General features: G+C 44.4%; 1 protein-coding gene across 2 annotated transcripts in view; it reads right to left on the reverse strand.

Moving 5' to 3' along the window:
* LOC130570664 (neuropeptide FF receptor 2) overlaps positions 1–17,485 on the reverse strand; it is a 53,563-nt gene that overhangs the window by 13,683 nt on the left and 22,395 nt on the right. For both annotated transcript variants that reach the window (XM_057361044.1, XM_057361053.1), the window contains exons 2-4: positions 15,859–16,220; positions 1,434–1,533; positions 338–1,244 (exon numbers count right to left, since the gene is read on the reverse strand). In XM_057361044.1, coding sequence (XP_057217027.1) covers positions 338–1,244; positions 1,434–1,533; positions 15,859–16,213 — 1,362 coding nt within the window. In that variant the 5' untranslated portion in view covers positions 16,214–16,220. The remainder of the gene's footprint in view (positions 1–337; positions 1,245–1,433; positions 1,534–15,858; positions 16,221–17,485) is intronic.

The following is a 17,485-nucleotide window of genomic DNA, read 5'->3' on the forward strand; positions in this document are numbered from 1 at the left end:
TTCAGAATTTATTGAGAGACTTTCTCGTATAATAACTAGTTAGTCTAATATTATTTCAGTTGAGTCTAATGGTGCTTAGTCACCTAGAGGTGGAAATTTATTCAAATATGTAGAACTAGTTTTGTTTTTCTTCTCTCTTCTTAACATTTTCTCCTTTAAAAAAAAAATTCTCTCTCGTTTTTTTTTCTCTTTCTTTATGTTTGCAAACCCTGGTGTGTGTGTGTGTGTGTGTGTTAGTTTTATGTATGTGGATTATGTTCTTCAATAAAAAAATAATCACAAAAAAATACTACGTTTTGATCTATAAACAATGAAATGTATTCTTTAATGCACACACCTTCTCCAGATCTTCCATGATCAGGTCCTGTTCCATCATGTTCACCTTGCCTGAAGACTGGCTGTTTTCACCTACACTTCTCCCATTCCCTACCAACACCAGCCCTTGAATGAGACCCTGTCCTGCTCGGGCACCTCCAGCCTCCACCACAGGTTCCTTGTTCAGGGGAAAGTTGGCAGGTAATACAGCATTCCCCTGCAGTCGATGTGAATAGGTCCTCCTTTTCCCCGAATGTGTTGCACAGAGTTGAAGTTTAAAGGCTGCCTTGAAACCTTTGCGAAAGTTTTCATTGAAAAACCCGTACACTATGGGATTGACACTGCTGTTACAGAATGCCAACCAGTGAGCCAGAGGGTAAAAATAAATATTAATAATCCGATGTTGCCGTTCACTTAAACTAGCGTAGTCGCTTAGCATCATGAGTGTCCATAATGGCAACCATGAGAGGATGAAGAGTAAGGCAACAATAAGCAACATTTTAATAACCCTCTTCTTTTTTCGTGACACCATCTGACGGCTTTCATATCTGCCTTGCTTTCCTGAGCCAGAGCCTGTAGTCCGGATTTGGCTCACAGAGGTGGGCATTGATGTCTTGAACAACATGATACCAATCCGGGCATACATGATGACAATGAGAGTAAGAGGTGCCAGGTAAATGTTAGTGAAGAGCACTGTGGTGTAAATCTTGCGCATTTCTTGGTTAGGCCAGTTTTCACGGCACCAGTAGAAGGGTTGTGTGGTGTTGCCGTCGCTTAGCAAGATGGCGACACGGTGTTCTTTGGTGACCTGTAGCATGACACCCGATGGGCACATTATGGAGATTGCCAGAACCCAGATGATGACAATGATGAGGGTGGAGGTGGAGATAGTGACTTTCTGTTTGAAAGGGTATACAATGCAGCAGAATCTGAAACAATCATGAAAGGCAAGGGAGAGAATGAGAGGAAGGAGGAAACATGAAAAGGAATAAGTAGAATGAATGAAAGACAGACAGATGGAAAACGATGCAGATGATATTAGACAGAAACAGAAAATCCAGTATGTAAATGGCCTCTCAAACATATTTACTCTTAATTTTTAATGTATTTTTACCCACCTGTCCACAGCGATGGCCACCAGTGTGAAGACAGAGGCGGAAACCGATATTCCTTGTACCATCCCGCTCAGCTTACACACTAAACTGCCGAAAGGCCAGCCTGTCAAAGAGAGATGCCAACTCACCACAGGCCAAATACTTCTTTGAGAATCAACATATTTGCTCCCAAAGGTTTACTATTGTCCAAGAATATTCCAGTTCTTTACAAACGTAACAAAATAGTTCTAATCTCTATATGCCAATGGCTTTGGAATTGCTGTCTTCTTGGCATCAATGTATATTGCAAGTTAAATGACAGACTCCCCCATCTTTCCTATCTCGCTTTTACCTTCTCACTAGTTTTTTGCCTCGCAATTGCTCTTTTTTTCGATTATTGACACCATTATAACACAATCCCTTGACTCTTTCGGTTTACAAAGTATTACCGGCACTTTTTGTGTGTTGAGTGGTGCTATCTAAGGAGATTATAGAGCAAGCTGAAGAGAAGATCAACACTCAATCTTTCTATGACCTATTGTTTTTGCTCACCTCCTGCAAGTGAACCCAGAAAATCCTCTTAAGAGGCCTCTCATTAAATTTGTAGATATTGTGCAGTACCTGGTCGATGTGTGGGTGTGAATAATGATGTGAAAGAAGAAGGGGGTTTAAAAACAGATCTATCTATCTATCTACATTGGACTGAGCTGCAAATTTGTGCTTTACAAGTTTACATCCCGTTGGATATTTTTGTAGTGCTACACAGTAATCACTTATGAAGATGTATGCTAAGTCTAAAAATAGTAACCTCATCTGCAGCAATCACGTGATTTGATGGATTCAAAGTAATCATCTGTAATAACTGTTCACTTTTGAAGAAGCGCTTAAAGTCTTCAAATGCATCTAGGCTTTTTCAGGAAGCTTCGACTTCAGCAGTGGCTCAGGTTTTGTCAAAGATATGTTGGCTTGACAAAACAAAATAGCCTTCGGTGTTTGGTCAATTTCAAGAAACGTTTCTTGAAAAGTTCTTGAAAAGAAATATTTTCTGTCTTACTAGTTAAACTGATTTTATCTGTCCAAATCTGTTGATTGTCGAGTGCCAGACATTGTTGTCAACTTGGCGAATTTGTCGCTAGATTTAGCGACTTTTCAAACCCCTTTAGCGACTTATTTTTCAAAAAGCAACTAGCGACAAATCTAGCTACTTTCTGAATAAGCCTTGGCGACTTAGTTAAACATTCTGCTTCACTTCTACTGCCCTGCGAGAGCGAGTTTTTGCCTCGGCAGGAAGAAGCAGCACATTCAGTTCAGACCACCCTGAAGCGTGAATGAGATACGCATGTACAAACAGCGTTTCCAAGAACTAATCACTTATTGACATTGTTTGAGCATATATGATTTAAAATGTGATAACTGTATGGACGCATAAACATGAGCACAGACGGATTTTAGCTTCTCAACGAAAGTGACTGCTGGTGTGTAGTTTTAAGTGGTCCAGTTCAATGCCAACAGAAACAGAAAAATAAGTAATTAAGAACCTATTTATTGTGCATTTGGGTGTATTGTTTAATATAATACTGTATACGACAGCTCAGAGAGTAGAGATATGAAGCAGACCTGAAGCGCTTAGCTTGCCTGATACTACGTGATGACGTCACTGATATGCAAATTAGCACGTGACGTCATCTGGCGACATTTAGCGACTTTTCGGGCATGCTTTAGCTACTTTCCATTGAAAATAGTTGGCAACACTGGTGCCAGATAAACACAGTGACAGCGATGGAGAGAAAAAGGTTAAAGCCGTCAGGTGCCCAATTTAGGAAAAAAAGAAAAGAAGAAGAGGAAAAAAGAGCAAAAGATAAAGGTATGCAACTACGTTCTCTCTGTATGACGATAACGTTATCCATGTCATCAATGAAGGGCTAATGTTAATTGGTGGTATAACGTTAACTCTTACGTTTGTTAGCCTTCTTGCTATGATGCTTTCTAAAGTTCACTAAAGTTGATCAAGTCGTACCTGAGGTCAACCATGTTGGTTGGCCAGACCTATGGAACCGCCCAGGCCAGACCTCTGGAACCTCCATGTCTGGCCCCTGGACGAGATGAGGAGATCCTGAGTGGCCTACCCCCTGCGGCGGTTAGGACCATCACTCAGGCTAGGGCCCTGACCACTAGGCGGCTATACGCCTGTAAGTGGTGCCTCTTCTCATCCTGGTGCTCTTCTCGAAGAGAAGACCTGCGGAGTTGCTCGATTGGGAACGTGCTGTCCTTCCAGAGACTCAAGAGTAATCTCTCCCCTTCCACACTGAACGTGTATGTAGCCGCTATTGCCGCTCATCACAACCCAGTTGCTGGTAAGTCTCTAGGACAGCACAACCTGATCAATTGGTTCCTAGGGGTGCGGGAAGGCACTGCCTCACCCGTGCTCCGTACCCTCTTGCGACCTTGATGCGGTCCTGGAGCCCCTCGGAGATGCCGCTCTTTCTCACCTCATGATGAAGACGGCTCTCCGGATGGCGCTCAAGAGGGTAGCGGACCTAAAAGCATTCTCCGTGTCCACAGATTGCCTAGAACTCAGGCCCGGTGATTCTCACGCTATCCTGAGACCCCGGCCCGGCTACGTGCCCAAAGTTCCCACCACTCCCCCTACACCAGGTGGTGAACTTACAGGCGCTCCCCACCGGGGAGGAAGACCCAACCCCATCCGTTTTGTGTCCAGTATGCGCATTTGCTTGGACTGCACGCAGAGCCACAGGAGCTCTGAGCAGCTCTTTGTCTGTTTTGGAGATCAGCAGGGAGGGCTGTCTCAAACAGAGATTGGCGCACTGGATCATGGACGCCGTCACTATGGCGTACCTGTCCTAAGATCGCCTGCGCCCACTGGGTGAGAGCTCTCTCCACACGGAGTACAGCCTCCTCATGGGAACTGACTCGAGGCGCCTCTCTGGCAGACATCAGAGCTGCGGGTTGGGCTACACCCATCACCTTCGCAAGGTCCTACAGCCTCCGCGTAAAACTGGTATCGGCTAGAGTCTTGCAGGCATCAGGCAAGACTGGCGGCCGGTAGGGTGTACGCCTATGACAGTACCTTCCCCCCTTTCTCCTAAGGGGGTCAGCGTACTAACTAGCCTCCCTTCTTCCCCCACTGGGTGAAGAACAGGCACTCCATCCATCACTAAGCAAGCACCTCCTGCGGGCGGGCTGGGCAGAGCAGCCCTGCCCCTTAGGCCGGGTACCAACTGAGTTATCCACAACATAGCTCTAACCGGACCTAGTGCTACCGGACGTTGTAACCCCCCAGCAGGGCGGTTCCGTCTGATGTATCCTCATGATTTGTTCCCACCTTGGTAACCCATGACCTTCCCTAGGTGGACCTCCACCTCGCGGTTAACTCCTTCAGTCCTTCCCATGAGTTCTCCTCCTTCGGTGAGACCATGTTGGTATCTCCACTAAACTCCTCCCTCCGGTAGGAAGTGGTCTCTGTAGCGCATCCCCCGCTTGAGGAAGTAGCACTTACCCAGTGGCCTTACGGTACCAAGTGAGGCCGAAGGCAGGGGCCTTCCCACCTTTCAGGTAAAGCTCTGGGACCCCCTACCTACCCACTGGTAGGTTACAATTTCTCGGTAGCGCTCACGGCTGACACGCCCAGGTCAGTCACCGTCGCTTCGCTAGAGATTGTGACAGGGCACAGTGTTGTGGCGTTTTCCATAGGAACCCCATCTGTCAGCTCGACACAACGTCGAGAGACCGACAGAAAGGGAACTGACTCCCCTGGGCGTCTCGGCGGTTCCAGAAGTGTTCAAGTTTTTTCTTTAAAAGAGCAAATTTCTCCAGCGTGGCATGTCCCGCTGTTCTCGTGGGTGCAACACACTCATCAAGGAGGTGGACGGACACTATGTCTGCTTCCAGTACGCTGGGGCAGATGTTGTCCCCCGGGAGGTAGATGAAGCAGAACGTACCCCTAGCCTCCCTGTCTCGGTCCCTGGGAGCCTGACAAGAGCTTCCCAAACCGTCATGGTGACTACGGGATATGATCCGTCTCGGCTACGCAGTCCAACTCCCCAGATGCCCGCACGCCTCTCCCCTCAGGGAGAGAGGTGTGCGGGTACTAAACTATCTCAACGACTGGCTCATTTGACACACTTGTGAGATCTGTTATGTACACACAGGGACCTAGTGCTTCGGCACCTAGATCGATTGGGACCACAGGTCAACCGAGAAAAGAGCAAGCTCTCCCCTGTGCTCTCCCCTTGTTATGGAACTCAACTCTGTCTACATTATAGCGCGACTGACTACAGAGCGCGCTTAGTCAGTGTTGAACTGCCTGGAATATTTCAAGCAGTCAGCGGGACCCCTGAAACAATTTCAGAGGCTCCTGGGCACATGGCATCCTCGGCGGGTCTAACATGACCCGACACCTCCTCTTGCGGAGTCCGTAGGTGAGCAGATCCCTGCTAGCCACACATATCCCAGGCGACCTGAACCAGACAGCCTATGCGCTCTCTCGTCAGTTGACGCCTCGCGGAGAGTGGCGACTCCACCCCCGCGCAGTCCAGCTCATTGAGTACTGTAGAGAATCTAGCATAAGCCAAATGGTCGGAGTCATTGAAAGAAGAGCCATCAACCCCCACTCCCTTTTGTCCTGGTTTCTTTTGCTATCATCATCAAAAGACCATAGCAAAAACCTGGCTCCAGGGGTCTGGTTTTAGAGTTTTGATAACGTTTTGTCTCTCTGTTGGATATTTACGACCCCTATGCTTCAAAGCATTTGTGAGAAGCCTCTGTCTCATCTCTAACTTAACATCTGAGGCTAACCAGAGAAATGTCCCTGACAATAGGAACTTATGTGATTAAACGGTCATTTTCTATACATATATCTAACTATCTAGGTTGTGTGTTGGCGCTCTTGCCATTTTAAATAGTCTGTCACAGTTAGATATACAAGTTTAATTCAGGCTTTGTTTGTATGCGTTCCATCTGAATGAATCATGACTTGTTGCAATTCAAACCTGTCCACTTTTGATATCTAATTGTTTGTCTTTACAATTCCTCCTTGTATATATACCTTGTGTGACCATAGAACACTTTCTTTTCATTATGTTATAATTGGGAATGATATTTTGTAAAGTTGCCAGGAGGTCATAAAGATGAAAATTAGCTGTTGAGTGGACAAAGAACCTCTTCCCTGCTCAACTCTGATTGGTTGATTCAAACTCAGGTGGGCATGCCCTCTCATGAGGTTAAATATCGAGCCTGCTCTGAAAACTCTTGTCTTGTCGGCTTCTCTTCTCTTCCGGCTTCGTCTCTTCCTCTCGCCTCTTCCTCGCATACGGATATCGGTCCAGCACAGAGCTTGCAAGTATCCGTTTCTATTTATAGAATAGCTGCGTTAAGTCTGTGCCTCTTTGTTAAAGATGATTTTTATTGGTGTTCAGAAAACGCTGCCTTGCACTCTCTCTCTCTCTCTCTCTCTCTCTCTCTCTCTCTCTCTCTTCTCACTCCTTCTCCCTCCGCGCTACCAAGCGTATTTGTGTTTAAAAGTTTTGTTCGTATGTCACAACATAAATTAATTTAGTTGTATTAAAGTAGCGCTATTAACTAGGAACAGGATTTCCACTTCCCATCATGCTTTGCACGGGGCTGAATAGGGAGAGTAAAAGTTGCAATAAAATGTTATTTTATACATCTTTTATCAAAATGATGAAACAGGGATATTTGTTCATGTTTAATACTCTTTTATGTTTGTATTTAAAAGAGTTTCTGGTATGTTAATGGTTTTGGGGGGGTTACCATTGTGGTAAAGTGTAGAGCATGTGCTTGGGTTGAGGACCTGCTAACCAGATTTAAAATTGCTTTTATAAAAAAGCTAGTACTTGGGCTAAGCCAAAAGTTTAACAAAACCAACTTCTGGCTAACTCCGAACAATAAGAGCTTTATTTATCTTATTTAGTGTGTTAAAAATAACAGCTAATATCTTACCTTAAACTAACTTAATTCAATTATGGACAGTGGTTCCACATAATGGAAACATGTTATCTCTACTCAAATACTTTTAGTAGGATGAACTTATTTGATTCAAGTTATTTGGACATTATTTGGACATGGTTGTTTAAGTTTACTCAGTTCAGTTTAGTTCATCATACATTAAGTATTTGAGTAGAGATAACATATTTCTGTTGTGTGGAACCACTGTCCATAATTTAATTAAGTTCATTTAAAGTATCATTTTTTTCAGTGTGGCTGTTGCATAGCATTTCTTAAAGGGATAAAACATTGAATCACTTTCTCAACCATGTCATTCCAAACCTGTATGACTTTCTTTATTCTGCTGAACACAAAAGATGATTGACATTTGTTGGTAACCAAACAACACTGGACCCCATTGACTTCCATTGTATGGACACAAAACCAGGCATTTCTTATATATATATATATATATATATATATATACATATACAGTATATATATATATATTTGTGTTCCATAGAAAGCCAAACAGGTTAGGAATAGCACAAGGGTAAGCCTAAACAATGCAAGAATATTAAGTTTTGGGTGAATTGTCCCTTTAAAATATACACCTTATACTAGAGATGGGACGTTTGACACGAAGGCTTCGAAGCCTGTTTTACTCTATTGAAGCAGACTGGTTCGAAACTGTGTCGAGGCTTGTATCAAATGTATGTGATCATGTGACCGTTGACGTTTGAGGCTTCATACGTCACAATTAAACACCTGATGTGATGTGACTGATTCAAATCTTTGCCGTGCCTTCATTCATTATAAGGAGACACAAAATGATCTTAATGCAAATCAGAAAATCTAAAGCCAGGCATGTCCTTATAATCAGTTCCACCATAAGAGGTATCCACTGAATTGCATATTGCAACATATTTTAAACATTTTACTAGTAAAGTGACATTTCAAAACATTGTAATGCTTTCATGTGTGGACAATGATTCTCAAGACTGAAGATACAGCTGGTATTGCTGAGTATTGCTTTTGTGTTAACCGGAATCAACAAGATGTGAATCATTAGAAAGTGGCTTCTATTATTGCAGCTGACCACTATATGTCACTGGTAGGGTCTGTCTTTGAGGCTTTGAAGCTTTGAATCATTTTTGGTACAATCAGGAAAAAGCCTCAAAAGCTTCACAAGGCTTCATCTGCCCATCTCTACCTTATACTCCATAAGCTTTTAACAATATCTGTTGTCTTGACAAGTATGTGGTTAATAATGTGCAAGTAGGCCTATGTGATCTTCTCACTACTAACTGTCACAGGATAGCTAGATACAAAAGCATACTATGAAGCTATAATCCAAAATTAGAGCTTTAATAACATCCAGGGGACCCACAGGAGCTAAAACATAACAATCGAAGGCAGACAATGAACTTAACAACAGAATGGGCTTAAATACACAATGAGCGTAATCAGGGAGAACAGAAACAGGTGTGGGGCAATCAACAACCGGGGAAACTAGGGAACACAGAAAACAAAACAAAACCACAACATAACACCAAAACTGACTGAAACTGAAAGTTGCATTATTGTATCACTGCTGATATTTATTGCAGTCATCATTGTTGAATTGCATCCCATTAGTTTTTTTTCTGTTTTAAAACAGAACAGATCATGCCCCATCATGTGTTCTATTCTGATCTTTTGCTACATGCAAACACAGAATGTGTTTTAGTAAAGCTGTATGTCGCTCTGCTACATTCTGCACATGAACCTGTAAGGCATTTCATACATGTTCTATAGATCTATTTTACACTGAAGTTGTGATATGTTCTTTTAGATCTCCTGTCATCCAAACGTTTTTACTGCTCAAAAGCACTTTAGATGTTTTCCATGCTTTATAGTATAGAAAGATCAAGCTGTTATCCAAAATGTTTTCTGCTGCTGTTTTTGTGGTTTAATTTAAAATTTCATCAGTCCACTTCTGCATTCATTTGCAGACATGGGTCTTTCCGTTTACTCATTAGAACCTTAGTTCCCTTTCTGTCGGTCTCTCGACGTTGTGTCAAGCCGACAGATGGGGTTCGCTCTTGAGAACTTCTGACTAGTTTAGAAAAGGCCAATGAAATTGGCGAATGAAATTTGCATGCCGGACTCCGCCCCCGGATATCCGAGTATAAAAGGGAGATGGCGTGCTGCATTCATTCACCTTTTGTTCTTCGGAGCCTTCACACTGATTGAATTACTGCTGGAATCTTATGACGTGGTGCAGCGGATGTTCCCTTCCTGCAGCGACTTCCCTTGGGCATCTCGGCAGTTCCAGAAGTGTTCAAGTTTTTTTTCTCTAAAAGAGCAAATTTCTCCAGCATGGCATGTCCCGCTGTTCTCATGGGTGCAACACACTCATCGAGGAGGGGGATGGACACGATGACTGCTTCCAGTACGCTGGGGCAGACGTTGTGGACACGTCCTGCCCGCACTGCGGGCGGTTGACGATTCAGACGTTGCGCCACTGGTGACTGTGTTCCCACGGGACTCAGCCACCACCTCGTCTGCTCCCCGTTCCGTGACGGCAGGACTACGGCCCTGCCGCCCGCTACGGAAAGCAGCGAGGGTGATATGAGGATTACTGTGAGCCACACAGCCGACACGCTCTCTCATCAGTCGACACCTCGTGGAGAGTGGCGATTCCATTTCCGCGCAGTCCAGCTCATTTGGGAGCAGTTTGGCCAGGCACAGGTGGACCTGTTGCCTCCCCGGACTCCACCCATTGTCCGCTTTGGTACTCCCTGACCTAGGCACCCCTTGGCATGGATGCCCTTGCGTATAGCTGGCCTCTGGACAAGCGTAAGTACGCCTTCCCCCCAGTGAGCCGCATTGCACAGACCCTGTGCAAGGTCAGGGAAGAGGAGCATCAAGTGGTACTAGTTGCGCCCTACTGGCCCAACCGGACTTGGTTCTCAGAGCTGGTGCTTCTGATAACAACTCCCTCCTGGCCGATTCCCCTGACAGATGACCTTCTGTCACAGGGGAAGGGCACGTACGGCATCCCAGGCAGACCCTGGAACTTCCATGTCTGGACGGGACGAGAAGATCCTGAGTGGCCCATCCCCTGAGTGGCCCAGACCCACGGAGTTGCTCGATCGGGAACGTGCTGTCCCTTCCTCAAGAGGGACTAGAGAGTAACCTCTCCCCCCTCCACACTGGGAGTGTATGCAGCCGCTACGGCCGCTCATCACAACCCAGTTGCTGGGAAGCCTCTGGGACAGCACGACCTGGTCATTAGGTTCCTAAGGGGCGCGAGAAGGCGACTGCCTCATCCACGCCCCGTACCCTCTTGCGACCTAGGTGGCAGGCCTCAAGAGCCCCCCCCTTCGAGCCACTCGGAGCTGCTGCTCTTTCTCACCTCACGATAAACGGCTCTCCTGATGGCGCTCACCTCCAAGAGGGTAGGGGACCTACAAGCACCCTCCATGTCCACAGATTGCCTAGAACTCGGGCCCGGTGATTCTCACGTTATCCTGAGACCCCGGCCCGGCTACGTGCTCAAAGTTCCCACCACTCCCCCGTAGGGCTGTCACGATTATTAAATAATCGTCTCATCGCGATTGTTTGACCTCATCGCGATGGTTTCAGATCATCGCAATTATTGCACATCTCTATAGAAGACACTAGGGGGAGCTGTAGTGCATCTGTATATTGCATATTTTAGTGTATATATGGTTACTAAAGCATGGTAATACTTGTAAAATGTACCACCACAACACAATCACTTGAAAAAAAACTAAAACATACAAATTACCTGCAGTACAATTTAATATTATTTAAGCAAATATCAGTGTGAAAACCAATCTACCAAAATTTCATTAACACACAAGTAAAATTTTATTGTAGTCTTGCAAGTGAGAAAAAAACAGATTAGAAGCTTTTCTATGACTGATAGTATTTTAATGGTGGCTTCAATTCACACCTGATCAATTTACTTCATTTACAAGTATTTGGCGGTTGTATTATTGACAGGTAAAAGCCTAAACCTTAAATATATGATGACCCAATTTTTTCCGATGTATTTCCAGTAAAAAAACATAGTCTTGTATTCAGAACAATATGGTTGTTTCAATCGCTGAATCAAAAATGTATGAGAATTAAATGTCAAAGCTCAAAACAGACAATTAATCATCATAACTGCCAAAGCCCTAAAACAGACAATTAATCGTCATAATCGCAATGATTTATTAGACAATTAATCGTCAGTCAAATTATATAATCGTGACAGCCCTACTTATAGTCAAGATAAGCTGGGTTTAAAGACAATGCCAAACATGCAAGATCTATTCAGATGCCCTTATGCTACTTTATATTGTACCTTCTCTGCACCTCCTCATGTGCCAGGCCCAGTTTTAGGATGTATTCCTCTCTGAGCAGCTCTTTTGTCTGTTTTGGAGTTCAATTCAATTCAATTCAATTTTATTTATATAGCGCTTTTCACAATGTGCATTGTTCCAAAGCAGCTTTACAGGAGCAAATAAGAAAAACACAGAAAGGTAAAACACAGCACAGTGCATGGTGTTTATAGACCAAGCAAGATCATTATAATAAATAATATCTAATAAATAAATGAATAAATAAATAAATAAATGCAGTCTCCCGGTGAGCAAGCCAACACTGCACTGCTCTGCTGTGGCGAGGAACCCAAACTCCAATGCTGAATAATGGAGAAAAAAAAACCTCGGGAGAAACCAGGCTCAGCCGGGAGGGCCAGATCTCCTCTGACGTGTCATGGCTGCACTCAGTGACCCCGACCAAAGCCACCGAGCAACGTCCACGAAGAACAGGGAGAGCCCACGAGCCGCGACCCAGGAAGCCCCACCCGCCGAAACCGTGCAGGTCCAACCCGGTCTCATTCCGCGATCAACAACAGACAACAGAGGAACAACCAGGGAAAAGTAGTAATGGCATAATTAACTTTATTCCTCTGTTGTCCGACATCGACCACAAAACAAGACCAACCAGACCAGATCCACACAGTCCCAACAAATGAAACGCCCCGAACCACAACCAACAAGCCCCCCCACTCCCCAAAACACCCACCCAGCTACCTCCAATCAAAGTCACTGAGTGCAGCCATAACTTCAAACTGCTGTCGTGTGATGTAAGTTTAGCATTAAATACCAAGTATTGTAAATTTAGCATTTATGTGACAGGTAGTCCGTCTTTGCTCTCGGCTGGGGATGGAATTGTCTGAGCTGGGCCGGCCAGATGGTCGCCTTTTTCTTGGGTGGTGATGGAATTGCCTTGGATGGAGCTGGATGGTCAGTCAGTCCGCAGGCTCTCGCAGGAGGATGGCACGGGATTTTCAGATGTAGCTGGCGTAATCTCTAGTTGTGGATGGGCATATGACGTTCATCTGGGCCTGGCGGAATCTCTCCCTACCTCGGGATGGGCATCCCGAGGCGAGGGCAGAAACAGAAAGAGAATAATTAGCGTAGCTGAGATCAGCAGGGAGGGCTGTCTCAAACAGAGATTGACGCACTGGATCATGGGCGTCGTCGATGGCGTACCTGTCCTAAGATCGCCTACGCCCACTGGGTGAGAGCTCTCTCCACACGGAGTACAGCCTCCTCGTGGGCACTGGCTCGAGGCGCCTCTCTGGCAGACATTGCAGAGCTGCGGGTTGGGCTACCCCATCACCTTCGCGAGGTCCTACAGCCTCCGCGTAAAACCAGTCAGCTCGAGTCTTGCGGGCATCGGGCAAGACCGGCAACTGGTAGGGTGTACGCCTGTTGGTTTTTTCCCCCTCTCTCGAGTGGGTCAGTATACCGATTCAGCCTCCATTCTTTCCCCACTGGGCGAAGAACAGGCACTCCATCCATCACTAAGCAAGCACCCCCTGGGGCGGGCTGGGCAGAGCAGCCCTGCCCCTTAGGCGGGGTTCACCTGAGTTATTCGCGCATAGCTCTAACCGGACCTAGTGCTACCAGACGTTGCAACTCCCCAGCAGGGCGGTTCCGTCTGATGTATCCTCATGCTGGTTCCCACCTTGGTAACCCATGACCTCCCCGGGTGGACCTCCACCTCGCGGTTTTTCTTCAGCCGCACTTTCTTCCCATGAGTTCTTCCCTATCGGTGAGACCATGTTGGTATCTCCACTATTCTCCTCCCTGCGGTAGGAAGTGGTCTCTGTAGCGCATCCCCCACTTGAGGAAGTAGCGCTTACCCAGTGCCTTACGGTTCCGGGCGGCTTCTCGCTGTTAGAGAAACAAGGCCGCCGCCTGTGAGGCCGAAGGTAGGGGCCTTCCCATCTTTCAAGAAAGCTCTGGGACCCCCTACCTACCCACTGGTAGGTTACAATTTCGCGGTAGCGTTCACGGCTGACACGCCCAGGCCTGTCACCGTCGCTTCGTTGAGATTGTGACAGGGCACCGTGTTATGGCGTTTTCCATTGGAACCCCATCTGTCGGTTCGACACAACGTCGAGAGACCGACAGAAAGGGAACGTCTCGGTTACGTTTGTAACCTCGGTTCCCTGATGGAGGGAACGAGACATTGTGTCCTCTTGCCACAACACGTGCTGTCCTCTGCAGCAGTCGTGAGAGGTCTCAGGCTCCTCAGAACTAAGGTGAATGAATGAGGCACGCCGTCTCCCTTTTATACCCGGATATCCGGGGGCGGAGTCCGGCATGCAAATTTCATTCGCCAATTTTCATTGGCCTTTTCTAGAGAAGTCGGAAGCGATTGGTTCTCAAGGACGAACCCCATCTGTCGGTTAGACACAACGTCTCGTTCCCTCCATCAGGGAACCGAGGTTACAAACGTAACCGAGACGTTCCCTGATGGAGGGAATGAGATGTTGTGTCCTTTTTGCCACAATGCTGGCTGCCCGCCGCAGCGGTCGAGGGATGCTCAGGCTCCTCAGACCAAAAGGTGAATGAATGCAGCACGCCGTCTCCCTTTTATACCCGGATATCCGGGGGCGGAGTCCGGCATGCAAATTTCATTCGCCAATTTCATTGGCCTTTTCTAAACTAGTCAGAAGTCGATAGGTTCTCAAGAGCGAACCCCATCTGTCGGCTCGACACAACGTCTCGTTCCCTCCATCAGGGAACTGAGGTTACATCTGTAACCAAGACGTTGTGCGCCGAGGTAACACATCCTGGTGTGTAGGATTAGAGAGAAGTTTTCCAGACAGCTCCATGAGGTCCATATTGATTGTGGATTCTCTGAAGTGTAACATGTTCTGGAGGTTCTAAAGTTTGTAATGATTGCATGGTAACCAGATGAAAGGAATGAAAATGATGCTAACGAAAAATTTCATTTCTGCCAAAAGAAGCCACTGAGCAGTTGGTACAGTAGTAATTTCAGAAAAGAATCTTCTGAATTTAATAGTCGTCGCTGTGAAGTAAGGGAATAGGGCAGTTTCAGGGAGCTCATGGGAGAGCTTGTTCTGTAAAATTTGGTGTACTTGATAGAATTCAAATTACACAATCATCCATGATTAGTTGCATAAAACCCAAACCTATGCTCTTGAAATGCTGATAAAATGTGTATAAAATGCGTATGAAAATATCCACAGTAATCTGAACTAAATAAGACTAATATGTTAACAAATAAACTGTAAATGTGTCCTATGGTGTGTAAATTTAGGAAACAAACTATTAATAATTAGGGCTGTGTATTTGCAAGTGCCTCACGATACAATACATATCACGATAGATGGTCATGATACAATATATTGCTATACTGTATATTTTGATATGATACACATTTGCGATATACTGCAATACTTTAAATGAAAAAAATTAAAAGTAGAGCTAGTAACACAACATGCTGTGCATCACCTGGGGTTTTCTGTAAAATCTCTTACCTCTGCAGAGTGGCCATGATGTGCGATGCATGGACCTTTAGATCAGAGGTTCTCAAACTGTGGGTTGCGCCCCTCAAGTGGGTAGCTCAGGATAATATGGTGGGTCTCGCAAGTCACTTGGCTGTTGTGGTGCATTACAGTAAAAATAATGAGCGTGGGCAGTATGAAACTCCTGGTTCATCTACGCTGGTGTCACATCGGTGAAAGCACAATAAATGTCATTGTTACTTTTGGGAATAAACTGTTTGTCTTATGGACTGCAGTAGCCAAGTGACTTGGTGGGTCATGACTTGCGAAGCTTACAAACATCATTTGTTTTATATAACTCATTACTCCCTGACTTATTTTTAAAACCAAAGCACACCCACACATCAGCTCTGAGAGCTCGAAACGTTCTTATATTTTTCGTCATGCTTGCTTCCACTTACTTTTGGCCGTATGTATATGACATGATTTAAAAAAATCTATCTATAGTAGAGTTATCACCATCGATACAGTATCGGAATAGTTACATGTATCTATATTTTTGCACAGCCCTATTAATAATATTATTATTATTCATATTTATTATCTAAACTGGCATAAAGGAGATTTATCTTAATTGTTGTTCTTTTCTAGATTTTTTACCTGTGATGATGTTGTCCACCAATGTTGTGGGCATGCAGAAGATGCCAACCAACAGGTCACTAATGGCCAGGTTAAGAATGAAAAGATTGGTGACTGTACGCATGTTCTTGCTCCTTAGCACAATGAAGCACACCACTCCATTTCCCACCATGCATACTATAAAGATGAGGAAGTAGGACACTATAAAGATAGCAGACACCAAGGGCTCATGCAGGTAAAAGTCCACATAGGTGACGTTTGAGTAACGATATAGACGAGAGGAGGTGGAGTTCTCAGACACATTGTGGATATTTTCCACAGTGGAGAAGAATGTTGGTGATGCAGTGGAGTTTGGGTCCAATAGTTTTAACGCCATCTTATCTCTGTGGAGAGAGAATGAGAATATGACAGACAGTATGTGACGTGAGTCAATGAAATTGTAGACAATAGGTGTTATATTAGAGGATGATCTCGTCCTCAGAGAGGATACATTAGTAATGCTGATACTGGCAAGACAATTTATTTCACATTATTGTGAGTACATTACTGCTCCCAAGTGCTGTGCCATATGTTCATCACATGATTGTTTTAAATGTTTTATTCACATTATTACACATTAATATAATAGTGTATAAACCTATTCCATTAGCTAACATATAATTTTTTATGTTCTGTGTAAGTGCGACATACTGTATAAATGAAATATCCAGGAAATAAAGCACATGCATTTTATGCAGCTTCTTGCAATCTTAAATTCTCTTGTTTCCTTACAGCTGCACTGATTTTTGATGCTTGATAAGATAATGTCAATTAGAAGGTAAAACTTTAAATGTGCACATAAATACTTTAAATGCGAAGGAACTAGTGTGCATGTACAGCATACACACTACATCCTGCACATTTCACATATTTTTACCTAAAAAATGGTTTAAAGGACATATGTAAAATAAGGTGTACATTACAAGTTCATGCCCGTTCAACATTTAGTATAGGACAGCATTACAGACGCTTTTACTGAATTATTTAAGTATAATGTCAGAAATGAAATGCCACACCAGCCTTAAAATTAATTATTCATTTTAATCCGACAAAGGACATTACATTTCAAAAGAATACGATGTGGTGTCTGTAAATGGGTGAAATTCAAGGTTCGGTCCATGTGCATTTACTGTCATTTTTACATACCTTCCTAGTCTCTGATATTGGCAACAGTGGTCTCTCTAAGGATAAAGGAAAAAACTAATAAAATAGCTACTGCAGCTTCAAATACTCAAAATAACGAAGAACAATATGGCCATCTTCAAACACATTTAGCACACCATGTAGCGTCTTTTCTCACGATATCTCACACTTTTCTGAGTGAAGGTAGTTGACTACAGTTGAGAAATTCTGTCTGGAACCATCTATCAGTAATAAACGTTATCCAGGATAACTGTGCCATTTAAATACTAAATGTTATTGCAATGCTTTCATAAGTAGACCCATTTTAATTTACATTGCAGTATTAAAGTCACCATGAAACGGAAGTTGCGATTGACTTCTTTTCCGTATCTCCAAGTGAAACGGCTTCTGAAATTTGAAAAAAAAAAGTAGGGCGGGGCTTTATTTTGTCCTTCCCTTTATGATTGGTTTATCCAATGCCCGGCCA

This window comes from Triplophysa rosa, linkage group LG2 (genome assembly GCF_024868665.1).
Source record: "Triplophysa rosa linkage group LG2, Trosa_1v2, whole genome shotgun sequence".
NCBI lineage: Eukaryota > Metazoa > Chordata > Actinopteri > Cypriniformes > Nemacheilidae > Triplophysa > Triplophysa rosa.